At 35.4% G+C, this 18280-nt stretch overlaps 2 protein-coding genes across 2 annotated transcripts; both read left to right on the top strand.

Moving 5' to 3' along the window:
• The first annotated feature begins 6075 nt into the window (after window positions 1–6075).
• LOC139431276 (uncharacterized) lies at window positions 6076–11148 on the top strand. Its single transcript, XM_071198920.1, has one exon. It carries the CDS (start codon window positions 6076–6078, stop codon window positions 11146–11148), a length of 5073 nt encoding a protein of 1690 aa, XP_071055021.1.
• Window positions 11149–13346: 2198 nt separating this feature from the next.
• On the top strand, window positions 13347–13988 carry LOC139431275 (uncharacterized). Its single transcript, XM_071198919.1, has one exon. The coding sequence runs from the start codon at window positions 13347–13349 to the stop codon at window positions 13986–13988; it is 642 nt and encodes a 213-aa protein (XP_071055020.1).
• The last annotated feature ends 4292 nt before the right edge of the window (window positions 13989–18280 follow it).

Raw genomic sequence — 18280 nt, 5'->3', positions numbered from 1 at the left:
ATTTTATAACGCTTCATATCAAGAAATATTCCATCATGTCATCACCAGGTGGTTAACCCTTCCGCGTGAAATGCCGTACACGTTTACGTCATGTATAAAATTATTTCTACTGCGCAGTGCCGTACATACACAGCGTGTATCTGAATGACATGCTCAAACTTCAGGGGGTGATTCTTTAGGCAATTTTAAGGGTACTTTGATATATAAACCATGGGCGACTTGGGCTCCCCTAAGGAGCTACACCCCTCCAAAAATGGCGGAAAATTTTGGTTTAATTTTTTTTTCTCAAAAACCATAAACGCTAGAACAACGAAATTTGGGGAATATGTTTAACTGGTAGTGAGGCACGTTTTCACCCTATTTGGACTTTCAACCTAGAAGGATACTAAACTACTAAACGTAACCACCCCCTTTACATTTTTGCTAAAATTTTTTTATGCAGAGGGTAAATACATTAAAGAAAAAATTACATAGGTAGATGAAAGTATCCTAAAACTTTTTTGTCTCTCTAAATTTTTTCCAAAAACGACTAATTTTTGAGAAAAAAAATAATAAAGCAAACACCCCGTTCGTGCCCGTTCGTGCCCGTTCAACAACGGGGTTGTCGATCAAAAGTTGGAATGAATTTTTAATGAAAAAATCTTACTAGGCTTTGCAATCTTTGTCAGAAATATTTTTTACGTTTAAATGTCAGTGGTTTTCTTACTATTATTATTGTTTTTCAAATTAATTTATGAATAAAGTTCTACCGCATTTACGCTCGTTCACTCGACGTTTCAAAATTTTAAATAAAACAATAATAATAGTAAGAAAACCACTGACATTTAAACGTCAAAAATATTTCTGACAAAGATTGCTAAGCCTGCTAAGATTTTTTCTTTAAAAATTCATTCCAACTTTCGATTAACAACGCTACAGCTTAACAGTTAGTGTTTGCTTAATTAATTTTTTTCTCAGAAACTATTAACTTTTCGAAGAACATCAGAGAGGCAAAAAAGTTTTAGAATATTTTCGTCTATCTAAGTAAAATATTTCCAATGTATTTATCATCGTCATAAAAAAGATCTAGACAAAAATTGAACGGGGGTGGTTATGTTTAATAACTTAGAAGGGAAGATTGAAAGTACAAATAGGCACGAAACATGCCCTATTATAAGCTACACTACATATTTCCCAAATTTCATTTTCTTGGTGTTAATGGTTTTCGGGAAAAATAAAATAAACCAAAATTTTTCGCCATTTTTGAAGGGGCGTAGCTCCGCAGGGGAGTCGAAATCGCTGATAGTTTATATGAGAAAGTACCCTTAAAATTGCCTAAAGAAGCACCCCCTGAAGTTTGGGCACGTCATTCAGATACACCCTGTAAAGTAGATCGCATTCCCGCAACTCACATAGTAATTGAAATTTTTAACTTCCACGCGGAAAGGTTAAGTATACCTGCAACTACTGCTTATGTGGAACGTATTTTTAGTATAATGGCAAACAAATGCACCGAAACCAGAAATAAGTCTTGCGTTGATTTAATAAAGTCAGAATTACTCGAGTCATAACTTTAAATTATGATTTCAGATGTAAACAGTTTTGACTGTATAAAAAGTAATAAATTATTATTAAAAAAAGTTCGTTCAACAGAAAAATATGTAAATGGAACAGAATAATAATGAAATTTGAAAAATTTTATCTCCTCTATAGTTACTTTTAAAAATGGCAACCCTAAAAGTATGGTGGATACAAATATACAAATTGAAAACGAGACTGTATTAGTCTTCCACCACTACTAACGGCGGAATAATATTGTTGAAGATGAGGAACCAAGTGTAAGTCTAGTAGAAGATGCAGAAGCTTGTCCATTGGAGGATGATATCGATTATGATTATAAATGATAAGCGGTCTGGTCAAGCTATGGACAAGTGGCAAGAAAGGCTATTTGAAACTAGAAAGCTTAGTTATAAAGCAAACAGGTTGGTGAGTAGAAAAGCAACAAAATGCGAGAAATAACAAAGAGCTTGAACTTCAGTAGTATCAGTCTGCTTTTTTTTTCGAAGTCTTTTAATTTAAACATTTTTAGTAAGAGAAGCTCCAAAGAATTTGACTTGGAACCACTGTATAAAAAAGTAATCTTAAATTTCGACAACCAATCTGAATTTAATATTATCGCATTTATAGAAAATCAGCCTATGTATTTTATGAATAAGATCGGCTGATATCTTGTAGTTATTATGGTGCAATATACGTGATATTCTGAAATATATCTCGAAAAGATTTCACCACAACCTCTTTGGCCAAGAGGAGTCCTTAGTAGTATAGAAACGCCGATTCTAGATAGGAAGTTGCTCCACAGCTCCACATCCGCTCCACATAACGTCATCAACCCAATGTAAAAGGATAGGGAAGGGTACCAACCTATGGCTGTGGAGAAAACAAAAATAGGTTGGTATTGGAAAAGTAACTAGATCTGGTGACTTTTAAAAAAAGTAACGCGCCACCTAGTGGCTGGTAGTGGAACTAAACCACTACCAACCAGGTAGACTGCTACTTTTTTAAAAAGTCACCAGATCTTGTTACCAACCTATTTTTTCCCTCAAGCGTTTGGTTGGCACCCCTCCCTATCCTTTTACATCGGGCGGATTTTACACAACTCTTGAATGCGCGTGCGCAGGAACTTGGGAATATTCCGGAAAATAATAATAACACAATTTAACACAATTTAATTCCCCCCCCCAATCAACCCAATAAAAGTATTAATAAACATTTTTATAATAATAAACATTACATAATAAATAGTTACAAAAAAATAATAAAAACCTTAATGTTGTGGTACTTTTTTTACAAATTCAATTATATGAGCGGGCTTCGGTTTACCACCATCCTTTATTATTATACACGATACATTGATCTTGTAACTCCAAAAAATTTCTTGATCGGTAGGTAAAAAAGAAACGTTGAGAAGCAAGCCCGCTTCTAACTCCACCACAACGGAAGGTGACGACCATGCGCAGCTCGTAAGACGTTTTCCATTAACAATAAATATGGTAAAAGGGGTAAATCCAACTCAACTTCGAATAAATTTTTTCTTTGGTTTAAACTCACAAAGACTGAAAAAAAAAAACACAGAGACGACTATGAGACATTGCGCGCGGTTTACGTTTGACGGGTAAATCCAACTCAACTTCGAATAAATTTTTTCTTTGGTTTAAACTCACAGAGACCGAAAAAAAGAAAAACACAGAGACGACTACGAGACATTGCGCGCGGTTTACGTTTGACACGTTCGGTTTCTAAAGTAAAACTGATTATGAGTTACGCGATACAATGCTTTCCTCGCCGGGGCGGAAGTGTCAACTTACGACAATCGGCGCGGCGCATCACCAAGTAAAGTGCAATGCACCTCGCCGGCGGGAGTGTCAAGTTACAATCAATGCTGAGCAATGGAATAATTGACCTAAATGAAATGCTATACATATATATAATTAATATTAAGAAAGTAAAAAAAAAATAATACAAATTATAAAATTTTTTAATGCGTTTTCATTAACAAAAATGATGTACGTGAAAAAAAAAACATTTAAATAAAAGAAGGAAAAGGTTTCGGCGGCTCAGTGGTGATGTAAATTAACGAACTATATAATACAGACTTATTTAATTTAATTTAATTTTACGCGAATTGAACCGATAGCTGCAAGGTGAAATATAAATACTTTAAAGATAATAAACCACTGAACCACCGAAACCTTTTCAATTTAATATTAAAAGCCTAGCAGTTGAACGGAAATACAAACAAAAAAGATGCGTGTTTAAGAAATATATAAAACTTACTTATTTAATTGAATTTAAGCGGATTGAATTGATGGCTGTAAGGTGAAATAGAAACAACAAAATGATGTGTTTAAGAAATACATTTGTTATTATTTAATTTTTAAGAATATATAATTTTTATAATACAATTACATTTATATTAATACAGATGAACATCAGGGTCATCGGTCGGAAAGTTTTTACGTTTCAAGCTTCTTGACGAAATCCAATAAATATACAGGGTGTGTTTTACCAATGTCTTTTGCACCCTTATAAATTATAGACATTTTGCTAAGTTCCATAATTTCTTCGTCGGTAATATCTTCTGCGATGCGTCTTGGTAAATAAATTACGAATCCAGCCTCCAGTTCAAGTACCACGGACGGCCAAGAACACTTTTTAAGCCGTTTCGCACACTTAATCGGGTATGGAGTGTCTGTTTGAAGCGCAGAAATTGATTTTTTCGGTGGGAAATTGCACTGACCCAATTGACTTAGACGAGACATGATTTGTTTCGTAGATTAATAATAATAAAACGTAACCTGTTAGCTTGGAAATAGCTGTCATACTAAATAAATTATTTAGAACATGTAATTATATGTATGAAAATAATGGGGGTGGGGAAATGTGTAATAGAAGTTTCTAGAAGGATGATGCAATTCGCACGTCAGGTGTTATTGTTATCTAAAATGCAAATCAAGCAGTTTTTGTGTAATAGAAGTTTCTAGAAGGATGATGCAATTCGCACGCAGGTGTTATTGTTATCTAAAATGCAAATTAAGCAGTTTTTATTATTAAATCACCAAAGTTATGTAAAGTTCATTGAACCTCACCAACACTTGTTTCAACATGTTTAAACTTGTTTAAATTAAAATAAATATAATTTTTTAACGCAAGTATTCGTCAACATTCTTAATAGTAGTAAGTTTAAACTCATGAAATCATATCAATATATTCCATTAAGTAATAATTTATTTCAGATAAATTTTGCAAGCAAAATTCTCGAATTAATTTTAACTGATCCTTCGAAAATTGAGTGTTCATAATAAAATCAATGTAATCATTAAAATGCAAATTGTCTAATACTTTTAATTTGTATGAAATTAAAAATTCCTTAGATAAAATGTCTTGAACTTCCATCAAGGTTAATATAATCGGAATAAAAAAATTATTTTCAGGGTCCATATCTTCATATGTGATGCACACACAATTCTCAACGTCTGCAGTAACTCTAAGAATTCCATCCGCTAACGGTATAATTTGGTCAGAAAAGTTCATTTTAAAACGAATGATTTTAAATACATTAATCAATTGTTCCCAATCTTCACGTAGAAAAGAGAGTATATGTGATTTCGATTCTACATCATTCCAAGATTTAAAAATCAATTTCACACATGTTATAAAACATCTCGCCACACTAATACCAACTTTTATGTTAAATCTATCGATCGAATATAAGGTTTCACCAATAAATTTATTTTCTTTCTCTATATCATCACGAAACTTCTTCCATTGTTTATTAATTGATACCCAGTAAGGGCTTTCAGAAATTTCACACCCAGTGTTAACATCCATATTTCATCAAATTTAGTTGTAAACTGAATACATTAATTTTTTAATTATATGATATATCTCACACCCCCACCCTCTCCCAATAAATTTTACAACTATTATAATAATAAAACTACAATCAATTTTTTATTTAAAAATTATTATATTTACAACTTAAATACAAGTAACATTATTGTGATTATATAAAAATTTTTGTAAAATTAATACATTGTTTTGTGAACATACTGCTGGAGAGCCGGTGTGGAACCAACATTGATTGTTTAGGCAACCCAAATAACAAACCAAATTTTATGTAACCATGACAATTTTGTCGATTTCAAATGTTACAAATAAAACAAGCAGCCATTATTGTATTCGTTATTAAAACGACGCCTTTTATTCGATCCTCTGAAGAATTCAACTTAGAACCCCAATTCAAGTAAGAAATTTCCAATTTTTCTTTCGAACCAACACCTACAATTATTCCCGACATTTGTCGCGCGAACATTTGGTCCTTCGAGCCGGATTGTCGGTATTACCGGATTGTCGGTATTTTCTCTTTTCCCCGGTTATCGGACACATCTTCGCCAGCGTGCGTTGTTGGGCCCTTCGTTGCCGCGCTTTAATTCCCGGTACCTTGGGGTGATCCGGACGCACGACGCTGTTTCCGAGATTCCTTTTCCCTTAATTTATATTTAATTTCGTTTATTTTGAATTTATTTATTCACCATGACAACGACAACTGATAAATTACAAAAGGCCGTTTTAAAAAGGACTAGTTTGCTTAATAGATTAAATGAAACTCTTACCTACGGCCAAAACTTGATCTCGGAAGAAGATAAATGTATCTTTTCTGCACGGGCAGACCGCGTTGATACTGTTTATGATCAATTTCAAGACATTCACAACCAGATCATGGGTTTTATCTCAGATGGTGACTTCCCACAACATGATGAGGTAAGGAAAGAAGTTGATAAAGCTTATTTTACCATCAAATCGATCCTTATAAAAAATAAATCGTCACCTGCACCTATTCCTATTCCGCAATCATGTCCAAAACTAAACAAAATCATAATTCCTGTTTTTGACGGCAATTACAAAAATTGGCCGACCTTTTTCGATTTATTTAATACAATGATTAATGACAATGATTCATTATCAGCCGTAGCCAAATATCAATATCTTCTCACTTCACTGTCCGGAGAAGCGTTAAATTTAATAAAAGGTCTTCCTGTGACCAATGACAACTATATAATTGCCTATAACTCGTTAAAGGGGAGGTACCAGAATAAACGTCATCTTGCTACTTTATATTTTAACGAGATCGTTGCTCTGAAACCAATACAAGAAGAGTCATCGAAATCTTTTAGGTTTTTAATAGATACCTTCAAAGAAAATATAGACGGTTTTCGGATGCTTAATTTTCCCGTTGATCAATGGGACTTTCTTTTGTTTAATATTCTTCTTCAGAAGTTAAACATTTCTACAAAAACCAAGTTTGAATCCGAACATACCACCTTTGAAATTCCAACATACCTTCAATTAATTAATTTCCTAGAAAACCAAGCAAAGGCTTTCGATTCAGTGTTACTCACATCTGATAAACTTTCCATGAACAAAAACAAACCTTTTCAAAATTATCGTGGCAAAACATCGGTTAACCTCAAAACTGAAGATGTAAAACTATCTTTTAAATGCATATTATGCCCAGAATCACATTCAATATATCGTTGTTCTAAGTTTCTTGCAAAATCAGCTTCAGAAAGATTATCCATAGCAAGAGATCACAATCTCTGTCGCAACTGCTTAAACAAAAATCACAATACAAGTTCTTGTACATCCAATTATCGCTGTCATTCCTGCGATCAACGTCATCACACATTGCTACATTTTGAAACTAAGAAGCAACCAACTATGCATGTAGGGACGACTGCATGTAATAATGGCAACGTATCCATAGAAGGCGCTAATCATCAGGTCATTTTACCTATCGCGTTCGTACAGATTCGTGATCATTTTGGTCGACTTCATTTGGCAAGAGCTTTATTAGACTCTGGGAGCATGTCTAATTTTATTACCACCAAACTATCGCAAAGACTTCGGTTGCCACGTAAAAGTCATTCATTGGAGATTCATGGATTGAACTCTATGACATCAATTTGTAATAAGGGCATCGTTAATTGCAAGATTCAATCTTGTCAATCCCAAAATTTCTCTTGTGATCTGAAAGCCATTGTTACTCCGTCTATTTGTTCTGCTCAACCTTCATTATCACGTATCATTAATTCTTACGATCATCTTAAATGTTTGGATTTTCATCCTGAACATAATACCTCAGTCAAAGATGTTGATCTACTATTGGGAGCAGAATTAGTTCCTCAAATTTTTACTGGTGGTCGTGTCTGCGGTGGTCAGAACGATCCTATTGCTTTACATTCCGTCTTTGGATGGATATTAATGGGAAAATCTCAATTATCGACATCGACTTCATTATCAACTTGCGTTTCTACGACTGATGATTCTATTGATTCAGTAATTCAACGTTTTTGGGAATTGGAATCAATTTCTGAAAATAAAACAATGTCTTTAGAAGAAGAACAATGTGAAGATCACTACAAGAATACTTATCGACGAGACGTATCCGGAAGATTCATCGTATCTTTACCCTTCAAGAAGGATGAATCTGTTCTGGGAAATTCATACAACATCGCCTTAAAAAGATTTACTTTATTGGAAAATCGCCTACTGAAAAATGTGTCGTTACATAAAAAATACGTTGATTTCATGAGAGATTATCTTGAGACTAATCATATGTCCCTCATTCCTTCTCCAGATATTACGTCTATTAAATATTATATTCCTCATCATTGCATAATTCGTGATGATAATCAATTGTCAAAATTTAGAGTAGTCTTTGATGCCTCTGCGTTATCATCTAATGGCAAATCGTTAAATGATGTTCTGTTGATTGGTCCAAAATTGCAACAGAGTATCGTTAATATTTTAATCAATTTCCGATTTTTTAAATACGCATTCACTTGTGATATTCAGCAGATGTACCGGCAGATTTTAATCTCCCCTTCAGATCGAACATTTCAAAACATTTTATGGCGTTTTTCCCCTGAAGAACCGGTACAGTCATATCAATTAAACACCGTTACTTATGGCGTTTCTTCAGCACCGTTCTTAGCTCTCAGAACAATTCTTGAATTGGCTAATGTGTACTCAAATGACTATCCTAAAGCTTCCCATGTACTGAAACACAACGTTTACGTTGATGACATTGTCACTGGAGCTTCCACTATTAATGAGACACTTACGCTACAACAAGAATTAATAAACCTTCTCAACAAAGGCGGGTTTAAATTAAGAAAATGGGCCAGTAATAACCTTGATGTTCTAACTGCGGTTTCCGAATCCGATTTACAACGACCCATCTCCATGGACTATGATGAAACATGTTCCGTTAAGGTCCTCGGTCTTCAGTGGGATCCTTGCTCCGATCAGTTTTCCTTTTCATATACATCCCATGAATCACCTTGCAATAAGAGAACCATCTTATCAGACATTGCTAGGATTTTTGATCCGCTCGGATTTCTAACACCATGCACATTTAAAGCCAAGCATTTCATTCAACAATTATGGTCCCTTCATCTCGATTGGGATGAATCGCCCCCGTCAAGCATCCATTCCGAATGGAAAACCTTTAAACATAATCTTAGTTTATTATCCGATATTCATTTACCTCGTTTGATCATTCCTGATCAACCCGAACACATCCAACTTCACCTTTTCTGTGATGCATCGCAAACGGGTTACTGCGCTGTCGCATACCTTAGATGTTCCACATCCAATCTCATAACGACTTCGTTCGTTTGCGCCAAATCACGTGTGGCCCCTTTAAAGACGATTTCAGTTTCTCGACTGGAACTTTGTGGAGCCACCTTGTTGGCCGATTTATTTTCATCAATCACCAACACACTGTCGAATTTACCTGTCGATTTAGTCGTTGCGTGGACCGATTCACAAGTGGTACTTCACTGGCTTCATTCAGCTCCGTGTAGATGGAAAATCTTCGTAGCCAACAGAGTCTCTCATATACAAAACGCATTACCTCCCTCATCGTGGCGTTATGTGCCTTCTCATGATAATCCAGCCGATTGTGGTTCCCGTGGTTTATGTCCAAGTCAATTGTCATCTTTTAATCTTTGGTGGAATGGTCCATCATGGTTGAAAGAAGATTCCGATCAGTGGCCAGTTAACCCCATTTTCAAATATGAAAATAATGAAGCAATTGCTAAAGAGAGCAAACCTATTTTAGTAAATTGTGGGGAAAATCAAACACATTTTCTGGATCACTTACTTACTAAATTTTCTTCCTTATCAAAAATCCAAAGAATTATTTCGTACATAAGACGGTTTATTCTACTTTCTAAGAAAAACCGCAACGTTAATTTATTCTCATCATTTTCACAATTTGAACTGCAAGATTCACTTCATGTTCTCATAAAACATGTTCAAAATCAACATTTTTCGTGTGTCTTCAATGCTCTTATCAAAAACCAGTTGGTAACAAAACCCTTTCGTAAACTCACACCCTTCATCGATCGTGACGGGTTGCTCAGGGTGGGTGGACGATTAAGACATTCGGATATACCATACGAACATAAACATCCTTTATTACTGCCGTGTGATTCAAGACTAAGTGAATTAATAATCGAAACAATTCATCGTGAATATTTACATCCTGGTCAACGCACCCTTCATGGATTATTGGCTCAACGGTATTGGATCCTGTCTCCGCGAAGAGCAATCCATCGCGTGTTATTTAAATGCATCAGATGTTTCCGGATGAATCCACGGCCACAAGTTCCATTGATGGCCGACCTACCAAAGTACAGAATATCAGAAGTGAAGGCATTCTCAGCAGCAGGAGTCGATTTTGCAGGTCCCATACGCACTACCATGAACCGATCACGGGGATCTCGTTCTGTAAAATCGTATCTGTGTATTTTTCTTTGTATGTCTACTAAAGCTGTTCATCTGGAGTTGGTTACAGATCTTACGACTGATGCTTTCATCGCGGCTCTCCGAAGATTCCTCTCTAGAAGAGGGAATTGCATCAATTTGTATAGTGACCAAGGAACTAATTTTATTGGAGCGAACAACAAGTTAAAAGAGATTGCCGAAGCTACTGGTTCGACTTTCGGCATTCAGTGGCATTTCCACCCTCCAGGAGCACCTCACTTTAACGGATTGGTTGAAGCTGGGGTGAAATCTGTGAAGAGTCATTTATTAAGAGTAATTGGAGAACAAATACTTACCTTCGAAGAAGTGTACACGGTGATAACTCAAATCGAAGCAGTGTTAAACTCAAGACCGTTATGCCCTTTGTCAAGCGATCCCAACGACTTGCTGCCCTTGACACCATCACATTTTTTATGTTTGGAACCGTTAAATGTGGAATTACCTAGTCCAGACTTTACCAAGAGTCCAATAAACCGTCTCGACCGTTGGAATTTGCTGCAGCGTATGGTACAAGATTTTTGGGGCCGTTGGCGGACTGAATATCTACATACCTTGCAGCAACGTATGAAATGGAACAAAATCACTCCTATGATTAAAATGGGAGACATGGTGGTCATTAAGGATGAACAGCGTCCCCCATTGCAATGGACGATCGGACGCGTAGTGGAAATACATCCAGCGCAAGATGGCGTTGTACGGGTAGTGGTTGTGAAGACCGCTAACGGAAGATTAATGCGCCCCGTCGCAAAGTTATCTGTATTACCCGTCAATTGAATTTTGTATTTTATTTCTTTTCGCTATTTATTTATTTGTTTTCTTTTTTAATTCATCATTGTATTTTGTATTGTTATTATTATTCAAATATTAATTGTTAAAAAATAATATTTTTTGGTGGGTGGAATGTTTAGGCAACCCAAATAACAAACCAAATTTTATGTAACCATGACAATTTTGTCGATTTCAAATGTTACAAATAAAACAAGCAGCCATTATTGTATTCGTTATTAAAACGACGCCTTTTATTCGATCCTCTGAAGAATTCAACTTAGAACCCCAATTCAAGTAAGAAATTTCCAATTTTTCTTTCGAACCAACACCTACAATTATTCCCGACATTTGTCGCGCGAACATTGATTGTTGGATGAATTTAATTTAGTCTCATCCTCTTCCGCAAATTCTAACGCAATATCCGTTAGTATTGAATTGCTTTTACGTGTTTTCAAAAACTGCTTCTTTTGATTTCCCTTAACAAATATTTGATCGTAGGAGGAAATTAAGGTATCAATTACATTTAGACCTTCTGATTGATTTATCCACCCATCGCTATATAGCAACCTATTTCTCAATGGCCGTTATTTCATATGCACCAGTAGGAATTTTGATTTCCTGTGGTAATGCCCCCTCGTCTATAGTTGATTGTCGGCTTTTATTAATGGGCAATTTTTCGGTAAAGTAAAATTTATCGTTTACTCCTTGTTCAATGTTTGGTATACTGTTATACGTATAGAATCCAATAAGACCAAGCGAGTAACTCGAGTTAGGGTCTAATTCTATAGGCGGATAATAGTCTTCGGAGATTTCGCTTTTTGTACTGACCAGTGTGAACGTCTGTGACATTTTCACTCAAATGAGTTATTTCTTATGTTAAGTAGGAAATTTATACATAATTGACCGCAGTTATACGGGTTATCCTTTTGAAAATTATCGTGGTTATACACAATTTGACATTTTTTAAAGTATTTTAAAAGTTCTTTAGGTGGTTTTAGATCTCCATAACTGTCGAAATATAACACCCTATTGCCAATTTTTTTATAGGCTACCCAATGGGTTCCGCTACCTCGGTGATCATCTAAATTTACAACAGCTGACTCATAATATTTAGGACCTTCTTTAGGCAATCCATTTCGCATATACACTCCGCGAAAATTTGGAATTTTAAGTGTTTTAGCGTATTTTATTATATCGAGATTTGTTAGAGGTCTATTAGGTAGCCTAGTTACAAGTTTTTTTGTTGCTTTTTACTTAAATATAAACCCAATCCTTTTTTATATTTTTTAATGTAAAGTCCACTTCCGGTTTCGCCAATCGCGATAGCTTCCATCGCCTTATTGTGTCGTTCAGCTTCTTTCAACTTCTCTTTAGCCTCTTGACCACTCTTCACCGCGCGATACACACCAGCCGCGCTGCCTGATAACGCTCCGAGAGCTGATAGTCCGGCAAATATGGCTGGTAATATCGGTAGTATACCACCACTTGTAATAGGTAACGGGATTGTACGCGGAATTTTAACTTTTTTCTTTCCACCCGCGGATTTAACAGCTATACGAGCACTTTTCAAAGCTAATCTAGCCGCTTCCCGTAAATTATCTGTTGTTTTGGGTAAATCTTTAGCGATTTGCTTTACCAACACGCTTTTAAATGCTATCGGTTTATTTTTTTTATCTTTTAATCTTTTAATTATTTTTTGTCCCTTATGACCCATTCCCAATTTTCGTTTAACTTTCATAGCGTTTGTAACTAACCAAGCTGATGCTTTTTCCCCCAATGTCGAATCTTTCGCTTTCACTCTCTCCCAAGCGTTTTCCTCCAAACGTCTATCGGCCATGCGACGTTGTTCTAAAGAATTATTGTCCGAATACGCTATATCGTGTTCTCTACAACCCCGATCTAATGGATTTATTCCTTTATCGCCTCTAGCCAAACGTTTCTTCAATTTTGTTCCTGGTCCACAAAATTGATAGCCTGGAACGTGTAACTCAACGGGTAGTTTATTGATAAGTGTATTAAGTATTCCGCTTCCCCCCGCCGTCGCAGATGTACTATCTCGAGTAAACAGCATACTCAACTGATGCGGTTTACGCTTTCACATCCCTTATATACCCGCACATGAAGATTAAAACTCATTTTAGTTTTATAATGCGTGTAGTGCAACACCCATCTCTCACAATGTCATTAACCGATCTCGATTAACGATGATGAAACCGATAACCAGTCGTAGGCATGGTGATCTCATACCGAACAGTATACGAGCAATAGTATGCGGTCCGAGCGGATGTGGGAAAACCAACTTGATGTTAAATCTCATTTTCGATAAAAATGGTTTAAATTTTGAAAATATTTATATATACTCAAAATCCTTACATCAACCGAAATATGAATTTTTAGAAATGATTATGAAACAGTTACCCGAAATAGGACTTTATAGATTCATCGATAATGATGCCGTTATAGATCCGTCTGAAGCTAAACAAAACTCAATTTTCATATTTGACGATGTAGCATGCGATAAACAGGATAAGATTCGATCATTTTTCTGTATGGGACGACATAATAATATTGATTCGTTCTACCTTACGCAAACCTATACGCGGATACCTAAACACCTAATACGAGACAATGCAAACGTCTTAATTCTATTCAAACAAGATGAGGTTAATTTAAAACATATGTATGATGAACACGTTAACACCGACATGAAGTTTGATGTTTTCAAGGACGCTTTTAAACGGTGTTGGAATGATGATAAATATAACCCTATGATTATTATGAAAGATTTTGAAGTAAAGGATGGAAGGTATCGTATAGGAATGGATAAATTTATTTACCCGGACTAAATTATTGCATTGTTATCTGGTATTTGTGAGAGTAAGCATGTCACATAACGATGAAATGACTAAGCGTTCCATACGTGAGAGGGATAAAGCTATAACTAACATAACAAATACTATTAAGAAAAAATATTTAGCGCTTAAACTCGGTCGAGAAAACGATGACCGTCTTATCGCTAAACTACATCAGCCTTTAAGCGATTCATTAAAAGATATGACTAATAAATTAAGTGAAGTGAAACCTTCTTCTTCTGTACATTACCATCACCACTATCAACCTACTGATGATGTCGGTGTTGACGTTAAAACGAAATTTGATGAAACCGATTTTAAAACTCCGGCATTTAGGAAAAAATTAACTTTTCCTGAAAGTGATGATGAATTTAAAACGCCGCCGGATGCATAACAAAAATTGAAGGCGGAGGATTTACCTATAGAAAATCTACCGAATCAAATTCGGGATTTATATTATACGTTTGGTAAAAGAGGAGAAATTGATGAGAGAATGGGTATACGTTATGATCCTGATGAAAACGATTGGATGATTGGATCGAAGACTGTCCAGTTTAAACCTTCTCATATTGTTCTCGGAGGCGAAAAACGCATACAAGCCTCTACGGGGTTATATGAACTTATACAGTTAAAACGACCTACGAACTATACCGAAGAGGATCTACAACGTTACAAATCTGTTCTAGCGTATACGGGTGCGCATAAGCGAAATTTTACGGGTCCTATAGTTGGAAATAAATCGTACAAGTATACTAAAATTATTAAACCTTTATTTACATTTAATAAGTCGGGGGATGGATTAATACCCGGACGACATCTTGAAGTGAACTCGAAAATCGTTGAGTATAAATATTGGGATGATGTTAACGAATTGGTAGATCGATTGAAATTGTTGTACGCTTCACATGCGGCAGGAAACAATTCCCATATTAATGAAATCACATCCATTATAGAAGAACTGAAGGAGAGCGGCGTTATATAATAATAATAATAATAATAATAATAATAATAATTTATGCGTACCAATGAACGGTGGATCAAGCGTGAGTGGTGTGAGCATTGATAAGTTTGGTCGTACATTACGTTCTGCGCGGAATAAAGTATTGAATGATGAGAATTTAACTACATCTCAACGCCATATTGGATTCCCTTTAACCGTAGATGGAGATTATGATATCCAGGGGCGTAAACTATCTAACGTTCAACAACCGACGTATGAAAATGATTGTGCGATAAAAATTTATGTAGACGAAATATGTGAAACATTGAAAGCTACAATCTTAAACGAAATTAAGGTCATAATAGCGGACGTTCAAAGAATTATTGGAGATCATAGTAAACGTATACATCAGGTGTCAACAAAAATTGATATTAAAAACTCTACACTCTTACGCGACATTAAAAAAATTAACGCGGAAATCCTATTAAATGGTCAGCAAATTACAACTCTAACAAAATCATTCAACACTAATTTAAATGCATTTGATATACTCACAACAAATCTACGAAATGGGATACAGGGTGTTGCAGATCGTCTACTTGATATGGAAAGCACTATAAATTCACGACTAGATATATTGGAGAAAAAAAAGTTGGACCTAATCCATGAGCGTAAGAATGCAGGTATCGAAAGCGAAACAAACTATAGTTGAAGAACTTCATCGTCCCGCTAGACGTTTATTTCCTAGACGCAGAACTATATTGAAGGGGATCGATGATTTATGGCAAGCTGATCTTATTGAAATGATTGAATTTGGTAAAATCAATGTTGGACATAAATACATCTTAGTGGTTATCGATTGTTTTTCAAAGTATCTCTGGATGCGGTCGTTAAAAAATAAATCCTCAACAGATGTAATACACGCGTTACGTTCAATTCTCTCTGAAGGTCGTGTACCTAAAAATCTACAAACTGATCAGGGAAAGGAATTTTACAATACACACTTCAAAAAGTTGATGATGGAATTTAAAATTAATCATTATTCAACGTATAGCGTAATGAAGGCTGCAATAGCTGAACGCGTAATTAGAACCATAAAACAAAAGTTGTATAAAATGTTTAGTCTTTACGGAAATCATAAATGGTTACACTTATTGGATGCTATTACAACTCAATATAATAATTCAAAGCATTCAACCACGAAAATGAAACCATCTCAAATAAATTCGAAATCTGTAGAAAATAAACTTCTCAATACGGTGTACAATCATATTAAAATTGCCGGTAAGGGAAACTTTAATGTTGGAGATGTAGTTCGCATTAGCAAGCATAAGCATGTCTTCGATAAGGGATATTTACCCAACTGGACCACTGAGTTATTTAAAATAGTTAAAACACAAATTACGAATCCAATTTCTTATTTATTAGAAGATATGAGTGGACAACCTATTAAAGGAGCTTTTTATGAATTCGAACTTCAAAGATCCAAACAACCTGATGTGTATCTTGTTGAAAAAGTGTTAAACAGAAGAAAGAATCAAGTGTTCGTTAAGTGGTTAGGATTCGATTCATCCCATAACAGTTGGATACCGAAAGACAATATCGTTTAGGTTTAAATGTTTTTTTCTAAGTAAAACGTATATTTACTTTACATTATTGTCAACTTAAATATTAATAAATCCTATTATTTATTTAAAAACTTTTAATTTATTACATCCTTATAATTAATTAGCGTTTTAAATTTCTATTTATCCGTATTTCATTTACACCAATAATTCTATTGCTCAGCATTATTGTAACCACAATGTAATTTAACACTTCCACTGACGTGGTGCATTGAACTTTACTGAACCTCGACGATTTAATAAAAACTGCTTAGTTTGCATTTTTATCTAATATAAATACCTATTATTTCTAGAAACTTTTTACTTCACAGTCATCTGTGGTACTCGCAACATCAGCAGTTTTAATAAGCGGTTGCTCTCGTTAAAGTTTATATTTGACACTGTCAATTTCAAATCTCTTTAAAGATGTTCGCGTGCGATAAGTGTCAAAAGTCGTTCACTGCCAAAAGGAACCTCGATCGGCACACGCGACTTTCGCATACTAATAACGTTAAGAACGAGTGTTCTTTATGCGATAAATCTTTTTCGAGATTCGATAGTTTTCAAAGACATAAAAGATTAGTGCATGGTTTAGAAGTTGGTCCTCAGCGTCAAGCGCCACCTCCAGCAATGGCAAATTATTCGAAAGTGAAATCCACCATCGATGTACCACCATCTACATCATCGGCGGTGAGGTCAATTTTGCAACCTTCTAAACGTCTTCCTCAATCGCTATCGGGTGATAATGGTTTAGAAGTTGGTCCTCAACGCCAAGCGCCACCTCCTGCAATGGCAAATTGTTCGAAAGCGAAACCCACCATCGATGTGCCACCATCTACATCATCGACGTCGGCTGTAAGGTCAATTTTGCAACCTTCTAAACACCTTCCTCAACCGCTATCAGGTGATAATAGATCAAAGCTATGCGATTTGTGTGGAATTTCTTTCACAAATCATATGGCTTTGGAGTCACATCTCACGATGAATCATACGATAGAGGTTGAGAAAGGTGTTGAGAAGATTGCAACTTGTTACAAAGATCGAGTTGCGTCTTATAAAATATCCGGAGATCGTGATGATGATGATGATGATATCTCCACATATCTTGCGCGTTCCCGAAATACTGTCGGAAATATTATCACATCTTACATGAACCTGAACGGCTCGGTGAAGGTGCAACTCGAGCTTTTATCCATTTTTATTAAAACAACAATTAATGAAAATGGAGATGAGACCGTTACCGCGTCCGAAAAGAATTTTAATACCAAATTCGAAGTAATTACACAATTCGCCGATTTTATTGAAACTTATGATGAGATGGTGGCAAGTATTAACCATCAAGCTGAAGAGTTTCAGGAAAGGGGGTCCGGTTGGGCCTTCTTCTCTATTTCATACCTTCTTCTAAACATCAACAAATTCCAACCTATACCCGGCTCGTCGTACATCCCGCTTCCTGAATCAATCGCTACCAAGAAAGCGTGCATCAACATCAAAAACTACGATGACAACGCTTGTTTAGCTTGGAGTCTCGTATCTCATCTGCGACCGGTTGAAAGTAATAGAAACTTAATATCATCGTACCCGCACTTTTCAACCGTATTAAATTTAAAAGATATAAACTTTCCCGTGCATTTAAAAGACATTCCTAAAATTGAACAATTAAATAATTTAAGTATAAATATTTATGAACTAGTTAAATCATCCAAAGAATACGTGGTGGAAGGGCCAATTTATTTTACAAA

This window comes from Onthophagus taurus, chromosome 8 (assembly GCF_036711975.1).
Source record: "Onthophagus taurus isolate NC chromosome 8, IU_Otau_3.0, whole genome shotgun sequence".
Lineage (NCBI taxonomy): Eukaryota > Metazoa > Arthropoda > Insecta > Coleoptera > Scarabaeidae > Onthophagus > Onthophagus taurus.
The sequence above is the reverse complement of the archived record's forward strand: the minus strand, read 5'-3'. Positions and strand labels throughout refer to the sequence as shown.

Bases quoted from the DNA above. Each gene is read 5' to 3' on its own strand.
- LOC139431276 (XM_071198920.1), top strand. From the start codon at position 6,076: ATGACAACGACAACTGATAAATTACAAAAGGCCGTTTTAAAAAGGACT.
- LOC139431275 (XM_071198919.1), top strand. From the start codon at position 13,347: ATGATGAAACCGATAACCAGTCGTAGGCATGGTGATCTCATACCGAAC.